Genomic DNA, 19,699 nt, shown 5'->3' with positions numbered 1-19,699 from the left:
ACTTCAGTTTTCTCCTGTCTTACATGGTTCTGTGGACCTGCTGCAGGCTGTTTAAAAGGCTTGTGAGCCACTGTTTAGAACCACAAAAGCTTAGTAATTTTTGTTTCACTTTTGAAAGGCTGTTTGTTCTTAGACTCCCTAATTTCATGAGGTAGAAATGGGAGGGAGAAGAGTCAGTGGCTTTTAAAATTAATGAAACAGTGGTTGCCATGACAAGCTAGTTAATCTGAGATGCTGTAATACAGACATTCCGAATAAATCACATTCTCCTAATTTTTAAAAATTCATTGTCTTTTCCTAAATTTTTTTTTTGGGGGGGAAGAATTTGTAGTGACTACTGACCTTTCCAGAATACTGCATATTTGCAGTATACCAGAAGTAAATTTAAATTATTTTACCATTGCTTTTTGTAGCGGTAACATAAAGAATTATTGCCAGACAGCTTATTTTCCTTTGTTCCAAATTATTTTACACTCTGAATATAAAATATGATTTCAGTTTGGCCATAAATGCAAAGCTGGCCTTAGAATGCATTTAAGAGAGCCTTCAGAGAATTGAATGCTCTTCTGTAGGGCTGATATTTTTTATGATGAAATACAATATTGAGTGGAATTTTTAAAATATCTGTTTAAATGTTGACATCAACTGATAATTTTAATAATGCTTATTTCACATATCAAGAGTTAATTAAAGAAATCCAATGCTCCAGAATTGTCAAGCCAAACTTGAATTAGTGAATATGAAGTACATGCCCAGAGCTGAAGAAAGTTTTAAAATTCAAAAAAGCATCAAAATGCACCAGTATTGGAATGAAATTAGTCCTTGTGGGATTAAAATAATTGCCAATGTAATGTAAAATGAAGATAGAGACTCGTGTATCTGCACCAGTGTGAAGCAGTTACATTAATACTGTAAACACATGCAGGTGTTTGACATTAATGTCAGATTTGTGTATTAAATCACGTGACCTTTATATTTGTAGGAAATGTGCTCTCAGTGGACAAAGTAAGTCATGCAAGCATAGAATCAAATTAGGAGATTCAAGCAGTTATTACTACATTTCTCCTTTCTGTCGTTACAGGGTAAGTAGATTTACTGTGATTTCATTTTGCATAGTTATTTACTTATTTTTTTTCCATACCGTTATGCAAAATTATATTAACCACCATTATTTTTTTATGAGTTCAGATCACTTCTGTGTGTAACTTCTTTACATATATTCGATACATCCAGCAAGGACTGTTGAAGCAGCAAGATGGTGAGTAGGAAATTGTGTTTGGTGTATATGAACAGAAATTTAAATAGTGCCTGTGCCTAAAAGTTGCTTATCTATGCACAATAGCTGTGACCTGACATTACTGGAAAGCTATCAGTTTGTAGTCATTGTTGTAATTTTGAGAATGTGGTGATATTTCACTCTCCAATAAAGTTATTTTTTTCAACAACAACAAATTAAAACACATTGATTTTTAGTCCATCTAAAAAATCCTTATATATTATTCGGTAGGAAATGTTATGAAAAAGTCTGTAACAAGAGGAGTTAGTCACAGTTTTTCCACAAAGTAGTCAAAAATCAAGTCTTTCACGGAATATGGAGATATTTTAGACCAAAATACCTTCAGTTTGGTTTGATCTGAGCCATTTTTCCTTTTGCTTGGTGTTTTTATGTGTCTTTTCATTTTGTACATTGAGAATTGAGAGAGCAAGTCTTGCCATACTATTTTTTCAGAGGGAGCTGGCAAGAGTGACAATATTTTGGGTTCAGTTGTAAAAAGTAAACAGGAAGCCTGTTATATATATACAGAAAACCTGTATACTGTAATGATTCATCTGAGTGCAGCTGAAAGGTCATTGCAGTAGCATGACAAAATCTCTTGATTAGGGCTCTGGTTATAAATGTAAGGCTTGATTACTGTCCACCCCAAAAGAGAAATGTGTTTTTTACTGCTGTTGCTTCAGGCTGTGGGTTTGAGTTTTTTCTACCATTGTTACCCGGCTTCTTTGTTCTTGTCAGAATAGCATACCCAACAACTCTATTTAAACCATGTCTGCAGAGCAATGCAGAAATTTCCCTAACTGTGCTATCCGGTTTCAGTATGTCCATTTAAAGGATGTTTGTGAAAATGTATGGAGTGTACACTTAGTTACTTAATTCTGGAATTTAAACGTATATTGCGTGTTGGAGTTGTAGTTACTGGTCTTCATTTTCAAGACCCTTTTACCTGTTTATCACTAGAAAAGAAAATGAAGATAATTTGATTGTGTTTAAACTGCACACAGTTGATTTAATTGTCTTTCCTGTCCAGGTCAAAGAATATTACCAAGCAGCCTTCAGTCCAAGGTTTTTTTGAAACAGGTCATATCACTTAGGCTCCCAGATATGCTGAGCACAGATAGCAGAAAAAGCATCATTAGCCTTGTGTCAATAGTTAATTAAAAATTTTGCTTTCACTGTGAAAATATAATTTTTTTAGCTCAGTTGCATTTTTGAAAGTAGAATAAAACAGCATTGCAATGTTTATGGATGTCTGTGCATTTCATTCCAGTTTTCGGGTCTCTGTGGATTTGCTTCATCAAGAATTTGGCTGGAATTAGCCCCATTTTCCTATCTGACTTTTCTATTAAGTCATCTCTTCTGATGTTTCTAAATTTCTAGAGCTCAGGATTTTAGCTACATCGAAATATTTTGTTTCCGCCCCCTACCTTGAGTACTTCTGAGGTGCTAGACTGCTCCTTACAAAAATAATACTATTTATTTTCACTGTCAAAGGGCCATGGAATTTACCAGAAATTCACCTATTTCATACACTAAATTATGTTTAACAATACCTTCAGATGGTGGTAATTTTTACTGATGTACCAGCATCGCTAAAGATCTTGAAAATGTGTTATTTAAAATTTAATATGATGTATAATTAAAAGGCTTTTACTTTGACCAAAAGAACCTATGAAATTTCAACTAAAAATTGTTTATTTACTATTGAGATAGAAAAGCTAAGTTAATACTTTTTTACATCAAATAATGAAATATTTTCAGCATTATCAGATTTATTTATTCTTCATAAGAAGTTCAAACAAAACTTGAGTTTGGTGTTTCAGCTCCATTATCATCTTTACTACTAAAATATGAAATTTGCATTTGTAGCTTTGTGTAAGTATTTCAACAATACCATTACAAGAATGTAGACACTCATAATAATTGTCTACATAATGTGCTGTGTGCATTTCTACTAATGCACCATGTAATTTTTGAGACAGAGCTCACTTTTACAAAAGTGGTTTTTGAAATATGGTAAGGAAGACCTTGTACTTTTTGTTCAGGTTAATTATATTAGTAGACATTCTGTGTTAGGATCTTGACTACATGGAAATTATTTTTGTCTTGTAATTATATACTCACTTTTGATTTGTGGCATCCAGAAGTTTACAGTATGCACTAGAGTCATCAAGTTTAGGAAAATACAGATGAAATAAGAAAAAAAGGCCTTTCCTACCCAGCTTATTGTTGCTGCAGATTCCTGTAGAAAAAAAGAGGGAGGAAAGAAGATTATAAATGGAAAAAATATAACAAAATTACAGATTATTTGATTAAGCAATTCTTATTCAACAAGTTCTACTTTTTTCTTTTTGTAGTTATTTAGTTTTACAGAAGGTGAGTCGAGGGGCAGGGCAATTAAAATGAGGCACTGCAATTAATTGAAGCTGATAAGAAGTACTGATGTATTGTTGTTCTCAATTTTAAAAAGAAATCTAAAATTTGAGGAATTTTTTTATAGGACTGTCACTTAGAATTTTTAGAATACTTGAATAGATTTTATCATAACCAAGCACAATTAGCCCTTAGACATTAATTTTGGTTTTACCGGATGTTTGTTACAAAGTTCCCCATAACTCATGTAGAGTAAAGCAGCCTGAATACATCAGTTGAAATAAAATACCAATTAGGTATGTTTAATGATATTTCTGTCTTTTTTTTTAGTGGATCAGATGTTCTGGGAAGTTATGCAGCTGAGACGAGAGATGTCACTAGCAAAACTTGGCTATTACAAGGAAGAGCTCTAAGTCTTATTGCTCGTGTGCGTGCATGAACTTCATTGAATATACATAACTAAAATGGCTGAATCTTTTTTTTGTCACTTGATATTTATTTCCACAAAGTGGGTCCAAGATCTTTCTCCTTTTGCAGATGGCACTAAGAAGTACTGTGATTGTTTTAAACTGACCTATGCTGTATATGCGTATATATATTATTTAGTTGAACAAATGTGGTAAACACTTGCAGGTGTATTAGTGATTGTAATTTACATTTAAAAACAGAAATTCTGATTAAAGTGTTAATCTGAAACAGCCTCTGTCTTCTGTTGTTTGTGATGCAGAATAATGTGAATCTCCCCGAGAAGACATTCTAAAATGTAAAAATGGGATGATTTTGTGAAGACAGAATAAATGCCTGACATGTTATTCACTGTAGTGTTCAGATACATATATGTAGCTCTCTCTGCATACATGCCAATACAGTTAACAGACAATTAGAGAACTTGGAATTCTTTGAAGTGCTGCTTTCCTATACTTTTAATTTTTAAAAACATGTAAGAAGAGAAACATATGCAGCATAATAAACCTGAGTATCTTCTCTTTAAAGTAGGATGCTTTTTGACTATCAAGGAACAATGAAATTATCTTGTTGACACTTTGGTTAGAAATCTGTCCTGACCCCTATCTGACTGCTAAAAACTTTCTCTTTCCCTCTGATTTTCTGTCATTAAAATGTTTTCATTCCTTTAAATGTTTTTGGTTTGTTTGTTTTTTTTAATCCTGCCTTTTTTTGGGTTTCAGTGCTTTATACATCATTTTCCCCACAGCTGCCCTTGAAAGTGGGAAATTTCCATGATGTGATTTCTTTTAACATGTTGATGATAACTTCCATATAATGTTATCAGTTTTTTCACATGTACAGATTGTGTCAGACAACCCTAAAAAGGATCATGGCCTCTTAAATATGCATTTTAAAGTGTTACTTTAGGACTTGAAGTTCAAGTGGTCCTTTTTTTCCTGGACATTGTCTAAGCTGAAAGCAGACAGCTGATGAGGTTACAGGAGCATAGTTGTGGATATGTACTAGACTTGCCCTTTTGGAAAAACGTTAGATCTTGATCCTGACAGCCATTTATCAATTGCACTTAAGATTAAAGCATTGGCAAGTAAACAGACAAACATTAGAAGGAGAGTTTATATAGTTGTTTTTTTAACAAGAAGCATGTCAGTGGATACAGATCTCTTTGATGCTGAAAAAAACCAGCGCTATTCATCACTGTCTTACTGGAATGTTCTCCATTTTCACAAAAGTAATAGAATGAGCAGTGAAATTTAATGCCGTATTTGTGTTGCTTGTATGTGCCTGAAAACACTTTTGCAAGTGTTGGCTTCAACCTGGCATTTTAATGTTAAAATTAAAACAAACAGCTGAACCTAAACATTTTACAAGTAATGGAGTATGTATGTCCAACCTGGGCTGTTTCAGTACTGAAGAAATATTTTTATCTATCTCCTCTCCCTGGGTGCTACTTGCTGTTGGAGACACCTGGAAAAATTCTACCATAAATTGTTAAAGGGTTGTTTATTCTTTCAATAATGCTAAGGAAGTCTGGTTTTACTGACTCTTACAAAACAAGCTGTGTTTGTTGGTATTATGTTTTATGCTAGACTCATAAATGCTTCCTAAATGATTGTTAATCCTGAGTTTACATAATGAGGTGCAACTGTGTCCATGATTATCTGACAGTAGGCAAATGGTAGCCAGTAGCTGTTGCTATTCTGACTTAATATCCTTTACAACAACTAAGTCCTGTTGCTCATTCAAACAGAGAGAAGGGTTCTTTCTATACATGGTAGTATCTAAAATGTATTATGCTGAGGTGATTTTCTTGTATTAGGGATAACAAAGATGTACCCTGTGTATCTCAGTGGTAATGACTGTTTGGCTCAATTACATCAACATCTTGTAAATGCTGACTGGCTTGCTTCTGTCTTCAAGTCCCTACTCTGAAATTCTTTTCTATATTTTTAATATGAGCTGTTTATCATGAGAAGCCTGTGTCACCATGAGTGCTCAGGGCTTGTAAAAACTGCACAACAGTTACTTGTGTGGTGAATGTAATTACTTCAGAAAATAACCTAATTCCAGAGTTGACTTCATTGAAATTTTTGTTCATAACCAATGCCTCTTTCAGTTGCCTACTCAAAACATCTGAATATTTTTGTCCTCTTTGCTTAGGGGTGACAAAATGGGCCATTTTTAGTGTTTAAAGATGAAATCAGAGAAAATGAAATAGAAAATAGAAAATAGGATTTGCTGCTTAGCAAGAGCAAAGAGCTTTGTTCCATGTTTAGCTTTCCCATATGTTTTTCAATGCTACCTCAGATAAACAGGTAATTCTGTAATTTAATTTTGTTAGTAACAATTAGAAATTTTAGTTCCCTACTAATGATGGCTTTGCTCTTGCATTTTTGATTACTATTGATTTCGTCAGTAGTATTAATTATATGACCTGTGTGAAAGTACAAAGACAAGATAAGTAATTTTTATTGCTGCATTTTTTGCGCATGTGTAATTATAGTTAGTACTGGGTCCAAAGGTCCTTGAAGCAAGAACATTAGACTTACTTACCGGATAGAATACACATCACCTTCACCTTGCCTCAAAAGGCTTGTCAGATTTTCCTTTATGTGTAGTTTAAGTCCTTTACATAAAGCTTAAATATAACTGTGGCTCTAGTTATGGAGGAATGAAATCAGCTGGGACAAATTCATTGAAACCTCTGAAGAAAACATGAAGTGTTCCTTGGCATGTTGGTAATCATCTGGAGAAGAAACAGTGCATTTTTCTCAGCGGGAACTCTTCAAGCAGTAGGAAAGCAAAACAGTTCTACTGGATTTTCATGGATGTGGTGGGAGAAAATGAGGCCTTACAGCAGTTCTTTGAAGGTAAGAGTCTAGTTTCAAGAGGAAGTCTTAAAAATTTTTGGTGGCAGCAAAAACACAGTAATTGTTTGGGGGTAACTGAGGAAGGAAGGAGGAAGATGAGCCCTGAAACCCAAAACTCTGTTTACGCAAAGCTATTGTGTAAGGCAATGAAATAGTACAAGTGGTACAGATGTGCAGCAGTGCCTTTTTCTTTGTACTCCGGCCAGGAAACCAAAAGACAGGTGGACTCAGCAGAGCCTGCAGTACTGCCATGGTAATTGCCTTAAGAAAAACTGGGAAGTGAATGAGGTCTCCTTGCAAGTTATCACTTCTGAAATCTTTGTGATTTTCATGAGGTTGGAGATCTTGCTCCCTGCTCAGTCTTGTCAGGTTAAAGAGGGTTTTCTTTCCGCTGATATTTTTCTGAAGTGGCCTGATTGAAATTGGTAAAATGGTAATTGTGGCAGTATCAGGATCCTTCTGAGAAAGTAAACTTGGATATTTTTGTCTTTTTCCTGGGATCATCTGTCATTCTGACTTTTTCCCAAAGACGTTTTCTATTCAAGCAGGTCGCATTAATTTCCTGACTTTTTGTTACTGCATAATTTGCTTTCTAATGGATTCCACGAAAAAACTGCATTTCTTAGGCTCTGCAATAACGTGATACAAAATGGCTGTTCAAAGGCTTTTTACTTTATATTTTTTATCAAGAATTTTCTTTCCCTTTCTCCCATTTGCACTTTGCCTTTATTTATTTTTTATTAACCTTTTTATACTAAACTTTTTCTGTATTTGTTCTTCTATTACCTGTACGGGTATTCATGTGATCCTGATCTCAAAGTAACTTGGCAAGCTTTACCTTTCTGTTGTGATTTTGTTTCTTTTTTTTCCCCTGCCCCTCTGTTGGCCTTGGTGAGAGATGGCAATTGTAACTTTTAAGTTTTATTTTCAAACTAAGAAATTGAAGATTCTCCAACATTGAACAAGAAAATGTATTTAAGAGAAAAATTTGAATCAGTGAATCACGATCTAGGGCTGCTAGCTAGCAAATGTGTTGTTTATAGATGTTAGGAAATTCATACCATGTTCCTGAAGTTCAGTTTAAGTTGTGGAGGTTAAAAACTAAGAAACTTTCTTGGGTTTGCTTTCAGCAACATACTTTTTACCAAGCTGTTTGTTCAACCACTGCATTGCATAGCTGATAAATGCTCAAAGTAGTGTTGGGCATGAATTATATAAAAAAATCTCAGAATTTTTTTTTTAGGAACCTGCTTGGAAAACATGATTTTCTAGGGAGTAGTCTAGGTTCTGTTGGCTTTTATGACACTGATACTGTGATGGTAGTATTGCAGAAATTTTACCTGTATGAGCTCTTTAACTAGAATTACTACTTTTAATTCTCTAATTAGTAGTTTAACTCTTTTTAGAAGATAGCTTGGTAGTCTGTGCCAGTGTGAAAGGAAGAAGCCCTGTTGATTCCAATTAATTGCAGGAAAAATGAAACATCTTGGGATGTCATGTTCCTTTGGTGATGTCGTGTGGTTCTGCTGTGTCACACTAGAACGTGGCAAAGGCCTGCTAATGCCATACGGTGTGCAGGGATGCCGTTAGATGGCTGAAGTTCGTTTTCTGAACGCAGATATGTGTCAAGGCTACAAGAGGTAATCATTCATTCAGTATGGGATAGACTTCTCTTGCTGTTAAACCATAGGTAAGTCTGAAAAGGGAGAAAACTGAATTAAAGTGGTGTTGGCTCTCTTTTCAAGCAGGGGTTACATTACTAAATACAAAGCCAGCTCTAACTTATGGCCTCTCTCCAGTTTAGCACTACAGTTTGTGGGCTGGCTTTATAACACCACCTCAGGATGCAAGAGTCAGACTGCTAGTGCTAATTTGGTGACCTCTGCGAGTAGTCATAACAGTGTTAGAATATTGTCTTTCCAGGCTATGAAAAAGCTGAATCCTGCAGTATCAAGTGGGGAATGGTGATCGGTGGTTCAGTTTTGGCTTACAAACTTAGCTGGCAGCTAAGCTCATTTATAGATCTGCTATGTAAGATTTGAAATTCATGAGCAAAAAGGATCCCATTTACCCTGTTGCTTTAATTCCTTACAGGGCATGTTTGTTTAGTAATGTAAATTTGCATCTGCAATATTAAGAGGGGACAGTCTGAAGCAAGATTTTTTTTCAAGGAAAGTGAGATAATTGTTTTCCTGATGATCACTTCTTTCAGTGGGTCATAGACCTCTTAGATTAGATATGACTCTGGGATTTGACCTTGGCCTGTTCTCATTCAAGTAAATGGCTTTTCTCTTGCCATGTGGCTATTTTGGGAAGTTCTTTTTTTCTGTTTTGTTTCACTTCCACACTAGAGATTTCATCTTTGATGCAGGTTTTTTCTATTATTTCTGTTGAAATGAGTATTTAAAACATTTTGCATTTTAGAATCAATAAATTCCTATTTGTCAAGGGAAGGTCAGAGCTCCTGATTAGTTCTTCTGCCTGTGTGTGGTAGAGTAGTCCTTGCTGATGTTATCAATGGGTTGAGAAACCTGATGGAAGGTCAACCTAGTTACAGTGTTAAACTCAATCTTTTCTTTTTTTCTTCTTGTGAAGTACACTGAGGTGTCTGAAATGCATGTGCTTGGTCTCAGACTCTCCACAATCTAAAGAAATCTCTTGGTGGAATCACTACCTCTTTGTATACTTATATTCCATGTTACCCATACAGGAGCATAATTTAGAGCTCCTGGTCTGTTCAGCAAGCGGGTATTACTTAACACTGACCGTGTTCTGTGTGCCATTTTTACACCTTGAGCTTTATTTAATGATTCTTCCCTGTGTAGAGTAGCTGATGCTACTACACAAATCTAACTACAGATGGCTGGAAACTTCTGGCATCCTCTTTTAATGTTGGGAAATGATCAGTTTAGCATTGTAGCATTGGTTTTTAGTCAATACTATTTCTCTGTCTTCCATCCTTCACTTTGCATTTAGATACCACTGAAAAGGAGGCAATGAATTTAAATGCAGATATACATAAGGCACTACACAGAAGTGTTGGGAGAATTAATCGTGGCAGGTTTTTTGGGGATTGTGACTGTTGGTTACAGGACCATAGAGTGAAGCTCAGGAGCCAGGTGATCAGAGGCTCATGGCTGGAGTAAAGGAAGGAATGGCTGCCAAAGAGCAACTGCCAGATTAGGAGGCTGGCGTTCATATTGCTCCTTTGGGGCCTGCAGCTGGGCATTAGGGACAGGCTAGGCCAGAATGGACAGAGAAACAGAAGTCCGTGGAAGAGCTGACAAGTTTTAGACTTGGGGACAGAGCAACAGAATATCAAGCTTATGAAGAAATGGGAAAAATATATAATCGTATGCAGCCCATGACTGCAGTCTTTGTTTTGCAAACATCTCTGTATGAAACTCTAGCCATGGCACTGCCTTGGCCTTTCACATTTGTCTGCTTGTTGGATAGCTGGCAGTCCTCTGCACAGTAACACTAAAGTTGAATGTGTCACTCAGTGCAGACTCTTCCCAGAGATGTCTGGGCACACTGTGGTGTGAAGTGTGCACTGGGAGCAGAGACTCAGAGCACAAGCTGCTGACTCCACATATCCTCCAGCAGCTCTTAGGCACACAGTTCTGTGCAGGAAGCTGTGTGTTAAAAAAGGCCTCTCAACAGGGCTTGCCTCGCCACCTACACACAGGTCTCTGCTCTTGCAGGCACCTAACATCCAGATGAGTGACTGGCTTGCATACTGCCCGTATCTGCTAAGTACTAACTGTGATCAAATGCCTATGAAATGGTTACCAACATTTGAAATAAATTTGCATATGATCCAACAACTCCTCCTCTGCTGAAACAGATCCCAGTGCAAGCACGATGCCAATGACCTGGAAAGTACATTTGGAAAGAAAGAATGAAGTTGTACAGGGGCAGCAAAATGTACTAGCTCTTCCATGCACCTGGATCACGAACATTCATTACTATCATCTTCCTGGTGTGCTTCCTTCTTCTCCCAGCACTGAATTACTTGTTCTTTCCTTCTTCTCCTCCTTATTTAACCGTTCATGCAAAGTGGAGAGATTAAGAAGGACTAATATATATTGCTGTTGTCATCACTTTGCAACAGAGCTAATCTCTGGACTGTGGGATGCCCATTTGAAAGGCCTTATCCTTGTTTGATTCATAGCTGTATTCCTTGATTCAAAAGAGCCTGTCTCTGACCTTGGTCAAAATAAAAGATTCTTGGTTTTGTGGTACAGGAAGGACACTTTGTATATGACCTCTGGCCTCATGTTAGTAATAAAGGCACGAAGGCTAGGCAATTTGAACAGGAAAACAGGTGGGTAAAATAAAGAGAAGGTGATGGAATCATTTCCCCAAGGACTATATAAGTAAAAGGAGAGGTGTTTGTGGTTCAGGGTGGGAGTGTCCTGCATTCAGACACGAAGAATGAAAAGATGAGTCTCCAACAAGTTTGAGGAAGGCTGCTAAGGAAAGCCAGGCTCTTTTATACTCAAGCTGGTTTTGCAAAGTGCTGTGCTGCTGCTTCACAACTTGCCATATTAACAATTTTTCTGAGGCGAGTTGGTGTGCTGCACCTATAGAATCTGTTCTTCTCTAGTGTGTGGCAGACAGGTTTATATACAATGTCAATATATTGAGATCTATCAGTAGCACACCTGCAAGTTGCTATCCCTCCGTGAAAGGCAGTAAAAATTAAGCCTGCAGCAGCAATAACTAAACAGTACCTAGATTAATCAGTGATCACAAAGCAATTCAGGAAATGTTTATTAGCAATGTAAATTTATGTATTGACAGACACATGAGGAAATTCCTGTGCAAAGTGGTGGATATTTAGGTGCTGCTTCTTGTTATGTCCTTTTCTAAACACTGAAGGAACTGTATCAGTCAGAGACATCAGAAAAGAACTGAAGATACATTATAGTATGACTTTTTACTGTACAAGCTAGTACAGTGAGAAGACAGCAAACATACCAAAGGCAGTCACTGCTCCTCTGCTCAATGGCAGCAATTAACCTTTTGTGTTCTCCCATGTTGCCACAGAGCTGAAGGGACAGGGTTGGTGTCAGACACTGGGGGCTGAGCCACACAGCTCTGGGTGTGTGGGCTGATCCATTTTATCTTGCACAGAAGTGGAACAGAGTCACATGTAGCACAAGCAGGAATGTCAAGGTCCTTATCTTGTTTCCTCTGTGACTGGGCACACCTGTATTTGCGGAAGGCTTGCTGGAGAGGTGTGGAGCCTGCAGAGGAGGACTGCTTGGTTGGGTTCTTTAGAGATCTCTGGTTGACTTTCTGTGAAAGTTGTCATGAAGTGCGGAAACTTTATAATCATAAAATCTGTTTATAGCCTTCAGTTACCAAGCAACAAAGGGCAAAGTACTGAACCTTTCTATTTGTTAATACATTTAACATGGTAGTGGGCTGGGTTTTTTTTGAGTAGGAGAAAAGGAAGCCACCAATCAAACATTTCTAAAGCTTTGTTTGTGCTTTCTTTAAACTCAGATGGTGGATATTTAAATTGAGTATTTCAGAAATTCACTTGCAATACTAATCCAGAAAGTGGATCTGTGTGAGACAATGTCTGAGCTTCAATGCAACAAACTGTTTTGACCCCAGTGTAAAGGAGTTGGAAATTATCTTCTAAACCTCTTTTCCCAGTTGCAGATTGGAGTCCTTCATCCTCCTGCTGTAGTAGTTCACTGAAGCCTTAATGCCATACATGCACTGCTGTTTGCCTGGTGCTGCCCTGTCATCTGCATCTGCCCCTGCATTTCTCATCATCCTTTTTCCTAGAGTGACTAAACCAGGAGTGAAACCCACCTGTTAGATATAAGGCAGGATGGATTTGATTTTCCTTTGTGTAGGAGTATGGGCAGCATTAATTAGTATGAAACACGATTCCCTCTGAATTTCTGTCTTCTTTAATTTTAGGGCAAGATGTCCATGGAGCCTTGGAGAATCCCATGGTGGATACAAGCATGTTGGAAGAATTCATTAGTAGTGACATAGAGTTTGGTACCTTGTAAGTATTATAGCAATGATACTTCCCCTCCTTAGCCACATCTCTGGAATTGTTTTCATTAGTGCCATGATTAAATCTGAGTTTCAAGAGGATTGTGGCTCTCTTGATACTGTTTCTTGAAGCTGTGTAAGAAGATTTGGAAAAAATGAATTACAGACAGTAATAGAAATACGGTTGTCTTGCTCAACAGAACGAATGATAAAAGTCTGAGTTGATTCAAAACTGTTAAGCTAATTGTGGCATTAAATACAAAGCTGTTACTTGAACATCCCTGTAAATGCCAGTTTACTGTTTATGAACAGAAGAAGTGATAAAAGTGAGACTAGTGTATAATACATTGAGAGAATAATGGAAATCTCCCAGTTTGCGGGAAGCAGAGCTACTGTTTTCATCCTGATACTTAATTCAGGACAGAAACTGTCCATTAATCTCTTTTGAGACTAAGAGATTCAAAGAGGCATAGTGCAGAGGTTTATGGTCAAGAGTGGAAAGATTATGATCTATCAAAGACTTAAAACCCAAATCTTTCATCTAGACAACGGTCAGATGACTGTTGTTCAATGTATTAATGGACTGACACTTACATTTGCCAAGAAGCAGAGCAAGAGGAGATGTTTTAAAAATAATTAAATGAGATTTTTCATTCTAGACACACTCAGCAGTACACATGTTTACTTACAGTGGGCTAAATAGGCTTATGCCTGCCCTAAATCATGAATAATGAATTTATTCTCTCTGCCCAAGCTATAAAAATAAAGAATGAAGAGGAGTTTATGTGTAAATATCCATAACCTTTATTTTTAGAGTCACTAAACATGTTTTAGGTTAACTGGATTATTGAACTCCTGTCTGACAATTTTAAAATGTTATTATTTGGCTTTTATACACAAAATATAGCAGAACTGTGAATGTGTATATATATGCTATTATGTAGCTTAGGTAAGTGAGATATTATAGTTACAGAGCTACAAAGTATTTACATGCAAGAAAACCATTTGTAAAGCTGTTATAGGTTTGAAGGCTGAACAGAAGTTTACACTAATAGTACAGTCATACTTTGTTATTTCTGGGATTAAGAACATTTACTGAATTGTTAGATCTCTACAAGTCAAATTATTAAGTATTTGTCTCTATTACAGACTATTTGTGCATAAACAGAATAGAATCTCATAAGGGAACTTGCCAAAACATGTCAAAGGAGAAAAATATTAAAAACCTTCATATATACATATAAAATGCACATCTCAATATTGGCATGTACAATGCTGAATGGAGAGTGCAATGAAAAGGGTGCTGTTACCACCACAGTCTTGGGGAATTTCCATTAAAGGTCATCTTGCATCAGACAGACCATCAGCGTTACATTTATTGTTCTATTGCATCACATGTGAAGTACCATGTGATTTCCTCATCTTTTCCTGCAGTAATAACTTCCTCTTCATCAGCGAAAGGAGCAAAAGGGTTGCTGTGTCCTTTCCTGAGTAGGTATTTAATTGATACACTGTGGCTGTAATACAGAATCATTTAAACTACAGATTATTTGTTTTTCCTCAAAAAAGCACAGTATCAGTTTCAGTAAGGTTCTAACTTGGAGACATATCTCGACTACTGCTGTACTTCATAAATACTTTCTTTCTCCTAGAAAGTGTCTGTATTTGACTGAAACATTAACTTAAAGGAGAAATCAAGCACCTAAGACAGCATTTGAAACCAGAACAGGAAGTGTGTGGAAGTGAAGTTTTAGACTTTTATGAGTGTACTTTTTTTAAATTTTAAAAGGCACAATTGGAATTCAGTATCTCTGGATCAAGTATCCCATAGGAAAAACAAATTACATGTTTACTAACTCTATTCAAAGTTGAAAACAAGGTTTAGATTGTAGTCATGGTATTTAAAAGCACCAGAAAATCTATTTTGAAGGAAGTAAAAGAATATTCTAACAAGGAATTTTAAAATTAATTTTTAAAGAGGAATCATGTAGTTGAAGCTAACCCGAAATGCAGGGTTGTGGATGTGATGTGTTAGAAAACCACTAGAAATACCATTATGAAATATGCAAGCATGTGTCAAAAGTAATAGGCTGTAACCAAAAATGCAACTGCCTCTCTGATGTCATCCAAACGCAGGAATACAAAACCTGAGGTAGAAACAGTAGGACAAAAATCAGGTGATGCAAATTTTTCACTGATGCTTGAAAATATTTGCTATGTATGTGGTATCATGTGTTTTATGAATATGAGTGTTCTCTTTAAGGAATTTTATTTTTTTCAGCTTTTACCAGAACACTGGGCCTTAGCCAAGGAGGTGTGTCTCAATAAATTTCTGTCACCCTTCCTTTGCTCTAGCATGTTTAGCCTAACATGCATCTTGAGCACTTGCCTTTCAGGCACTTCAAAGCAGTGTTTGAGCTGACATTTCATAGAAATACCTGAAAGGGTTGAGAACCCAGTCCATTTCTCGAACCTCCATCTATTTCTAATGTAACATAGGAATCCTCTGTAGTTTTTTAAATGTCAGCAAGATGGCATAGGATTTTCTCTACCTTAAGCTGCTATGAAGGCACCACTGTTGACTGAAAAACTTGAAATAAATATGTGTGACAGACCTGTGCCCTCAACTGACTGAAGAGAGAACCACTGGTTTGCTGTAGTGGTTTGCTGTTGGGCTTAGGATGCTCCTGTTTTCATTGCAGAAGGAATGAAGTGGTTTTGCTACACACTGTGGGAACCTCTGCTTGTTGCTAGGCTAGTGGACTTGGTCTAGTTTAAACTATGGTGTAGTTCCAGGTCTCACTTTAAGAAAGAAATCCTTTACCAATGTCTAATAAGAGAAACATTGTAAAAGCAAAATAAAGTATCACAAGGACATATGATACAATATAATCAAGCATATATACCAGAGAGTAAATAATCAAGAACCTTTCAAATCTCAGGCAGGTGAGTGGACTGTTGGAGACAGATCTCTCACCTTTAGTCTAGGAGAATGGGCCTTAAATCCCTTGTGAGGGAAATTCAGAGTTACTGGTAGCCCGGAGGTAGCTGAAGAACTGCTTATGGGGAGGAAGGAGGATTGAAGGCAGCAGGCTGTGAAGGTGGGGTTTGGGGAAGAACAAGTAAGGATGGGACCTCCTGCCATGGCAGGGAGGTGGGAGAGCCATAGGAGATGGTCTGATGAAGCATAAGTGATGTTGAAGCATAAGATGATGGGCAATGCTTTCTGAAGACTCTTGTCAGAAGCCTGATGGTCACCCATCTGCTTTCAGCATTGGCTGTTGTCATCCTCCACATCTTGCTCCAGTAGAAATTAAAATCTCTTTTTCATCCCTAGGCAAAGCCAGTTGCCAGACTCCCCACCGGACTCTGGATCGGAACCATGTTCTCCACCACAGCTACAGAGTAGGTGACGTGAATTCAGTTTTCCCCAAGCTTGTAGCAAGGTCTCCAGCTCCTCTCCCATGTTCTTATTTTCTTGTCCATTTATTTCCTGCAGCCCCATGGTATGATACGACATGGCCCAGTGGGCTGCAGCCTCCGCTCCCATGCCCATCTGCTGTGGCACCCAGCAAGCTTCCCTGCAGGTTCATGGAGGCTTACTCTGACCCCAGTGCCACTGGGCATCCTTGCACCATCTCCCAAGGCTGCAGTCTGAAGATGGAAAATCCTGTGACTCCTTGGAATCATTCTACATCCTCCAACTGTTTGGGTTTTAATTATTCATACTTTCCGCCTAATGCATCTCAGATTTCTGGGTAAATGATAAAGCTTTTATGCAAAGGATGAGACAGATACGAAAAAAAGTAGGGCTGGTAGAAGACATGGTTTAAGACTGGTTGTAAATCCCTGTGGGTGTAGGGTTTTCCACAGGATGGCAGTGTTTAGACATTTTTGAGGTTCTTGTGGTTGAGGGTTCTTTAAAACATCTTGATTGCAGTTCAAATTAGAAGTAGGAGTGGATTTCAATTTTTAAAACATTAGAAGGCTAAGGAGGGTTCGACGTGTGCTTTATAACTGGATGATAGAAATACTCATGTGTTTTGCAGTACCCATTTTAGGGATTTGTCCATAAGTATCTTGTAAGTATTCTAGCAAGTGACGTAAGAGAAAAGAAAAAGTCATACCTATGGAAGCAAGTGAAATGGTATTCATATAACATCTGCCATATGAACTCACCTGTATGTTTTGGATGCCTAATTATTTAAAATACACCAGTATTTTAACATTAACTGGTAAAATACACTTACTAGTGCAAGCATACAACCATGATACCCAGTAAGAATGCATTGACATGGAGAAACCTTAGTTTGAGTTCCTACTGGCCCTGACTGAGACTTGGAATTTGGCTTGTTTTTATCCCCCATCCAGAAGGAATGATCTGTTAGGATATTCTAGTTTACATTCTTTAGTATCAAAACTTTGGAATAAGGTTTTTTCCTTTTGCACAAGGATGCATTTTTTGAAATCTCACTCCCTGGGAAAGGGGAAGACTGTTACCTGCTACTGGTGTTTTCTGTACAAGAACAAAAATACATTCGTGCTCAGTGCAGTACAATTATTCAAGATAAAAGCTGTGATTTTAATGCAGATGCCAGGAAACAGTAACCCCTGCCACTTATGCACTGTGTACATTTTTTAAAAGAGATCAATTTCTTTATTCATATGAAATAATAAATAAATAAATTGTGTTTTGGAAGGAAAAATGGGATAATTCAGTTTTAAAAAGCCAGTAATAATTTCCTCCCCTTAGCAAATCAGAATTTGGATGACAATGTAGTTAAAACAGGATCATAAATACATGGGTGTTCTCTTGTTATGATTCTGTAATATCTGTATTTAAACTTAAAAAGAAGTAATGCAACGTGTTTTTAAAAAAGTATTTCTGCAGAATCAGGCAAAAAAAGGAAGCTTTCCCAATTACTGGGTGATGTCACTGATTCTCCACTGCGGTCTCAGGACTCCAGACAAGGTAAGAAACTCGTGAAGATGAAATTTAACGTTTTATGCCATAGACAATTGAATACTTTAGGAGCATAGCTCCTGCTGACTCTGAAAAGGTAGTGGTATTACTGGTCTGTACTCCTCTACTAGGTTTGGAGGAATTTACCTTTTCAGTGATTTGGAAAACCAGGACCTATTTATATTTGGTGGAGAAGCATTAGAGGTTCATGTTTCCTGAGGATTCTCTGGACAGAGTATTCTGCCCTTTTCTATGCGTGAGTGAACCTGAAATACACAGATGATACCATACTCTGCTGACTTTGCTTGGCACTAAGTTGACTGGGCAAAGAAACCATTTTGGGTCAACTTTACAAGGAATTAATGTGGTAAATGACTAAAGAGATATCAGTTTCCCTTTATCACCTCCATTCCATATTTTTTCCATGAAGTGTATCCATGCACAAACTAGGTGAAAGCTGTATGTTCTTTCCCACCTCTTCCCCAAATTAATTTGGTTCATTGTTTTATCAAGATAAGAATGCTAAGCTTATAGCAATTGATACACAAAGGCTTATCAGGCATGTACAGAAATGAATCAGCTTCTGTGAAGTGTGAAGCTCTCTACAAATGAACAGTTTCTAATGAACAGTTTATCTGAGGAATTTTCACCCATGTCCGTTAGTGAAAAATCTGAGAGTTGCTTGTTATTCCTTCAGAGTAAGTTATTTTTCAGCATTAAATCGATCTTTTAGAACACTTTTAATGAGTAGCAACTGGATTTAGCAGGTTACTTTGGCATCTATTATTTGATCAGTGTTTCTTGATTGTGACTAGTCCTCTCAGTCAACCACTGCTGGAAAGAGAAGACAAACAGACACTTCTGTATCTAAAATTGCTATTGCTGTTTTTAATGCTTAAAGACATAGCTTTGAAATAGACTTTCTTTAGGTGTCACTGTTAATAAAATCTCACATGTGCATTGGAAAAAGAACACAGACATTGGTAAAAATGGCTTGGGGATCATGTAGAAATAAGGTGTAAATTTCTTTACTGTGGCATTTTATGTATCTCTCTCTCTCTATATATATCTATATATATCTTTACTTGGCTGTGTGTCTAAAGCAGGGACTTGCAAAAGAAGCTTGGGCCTGAAATGATTCTATAGGCTCTATCTTACTATGCTGTTGCTGGCTGTGGGTAAATCTTAGTTTATATGCTCAATGACATATTTTCTCCTATCCTTACTGCACTCTATTTATCTGTCTCTCTTATCACATTCTCCTCTGTCTTCATAAAATGTAAATATCAGAGAATTGTGGTTAACCCTGTCTATCTCAGAAATTTATAATTCATAGTATGAAAGCAGTAACCAGATCAACCAGAGGTAGTGGTGAATGTGCTTGCTATTGGAAAACTGTGCCTCCTGCTGTATGCTCTTCAGTTTAAATCTGTAGTAGAGAGAATGAGAAACAAATGTAATTATTTTGCTTAATTGCTTCTTGCAGTGTTGCAGATGTACAGTAAAATGCTTAGCTTTCCTTTTTCCTCCTCCCCAAAGGAACCTATCCATCCTTTTGGAGAGAATAAAAAATAGGAAGTGCTACTTCCTAATAATATTTTGCAAATATTGCAAATATTGCAATATTTCCTAGTAATATTTTGCAAATCAGGAAAGCTGAAAAATTTATTTTCTAGAGCAATCTTTTGGAATGACTGCAAAGGACAATCAGATTTAAATATCTATGCA

General features: G+C 37.0%; 2 protein-coding genes across 4 annotated transcripts in view; both read left to right on the top strand.

Moving 5' to 3' along the window:
* The window catches only part of RAB3IP (RAB3A interacting protein), a 32,483-nt gene extending 28,136 nt beyond the window's left edge, over positions 1 to 4,347 (top strand). For all 3 annotated transcript variants that reach the window (XM_064655678.1, XM_064655677.1, XM_064655679.1), the window contains 3 exons: positions 983 to 1,082; positions 1,189 to 1,258; positions 3,980 to 4,347. In XM_064655678.1, the coding sequence (XP_064511748.1) occupies positions 983 to 1,082; positions 1,189 to 1,258; positions 3,980 to 4,062 (253 nt within the window). In that variant the 3' untranslated portion in view covers positions 4,063 to 4,347. The remainder of the gene's footprint in view (positions 1 to 982; positions 1,083 to 1,188; positions 1,259 to 3,979) is intronic.
* A 149-nt stretch (positions 4,348 to 4,496) lies between these two features.
* The window catches only part of MYRFL (myelin regulatory factor like), a 41,315-nt gene continuing 26,112 nt past the window's right edge, over positions 4,497 to 19,699 (top strand). Inside the window, exons 1-5 of the mRNA XM_064655680.1 lie at positions 4,497 to 6,984; positions 12,928 to 13,018; positions 16,346 to 16,413; positions 16,508 to 16,766; positions 17,889 to 17,980. Coding sequence (XP_064511750.1) covers positions 6,939 to 6,984; positions 12,928 to 13,018; positions 16,346 to 16,413; positions 16,508 to 16,766; positions 17,889 to 17,980 — 556 coding nt within the window. The 5' untranslated portion in view covers positions 4,497 to 6,938. The remainder of the gene's footprint in view (positions 6,985 to 12,927; positions 13,019 to 16,345; positions 16,414 to 16,507; positions 16,767 to 17,888; positions 17,981 to 19,699) is intronic.

This window comes from Pseudopipra pipra, chromosome 5 (assembly GCF_036250125.1).
Source record: "Pseudopipra pipra isolate bDixPip1 chromosome 5, bDixPip1.hap1, whole genome shotgun sequence".
NCBI classification, from domain to species: Eukaryota; Metazoa; Chordata; class Aves; order Passeriformes; family Pipridae; genus Pseudopipra; species Pseudopipra pipra.
This window is presented reverse-complemented; position numbering and strand designations above follow the sequence as displayed.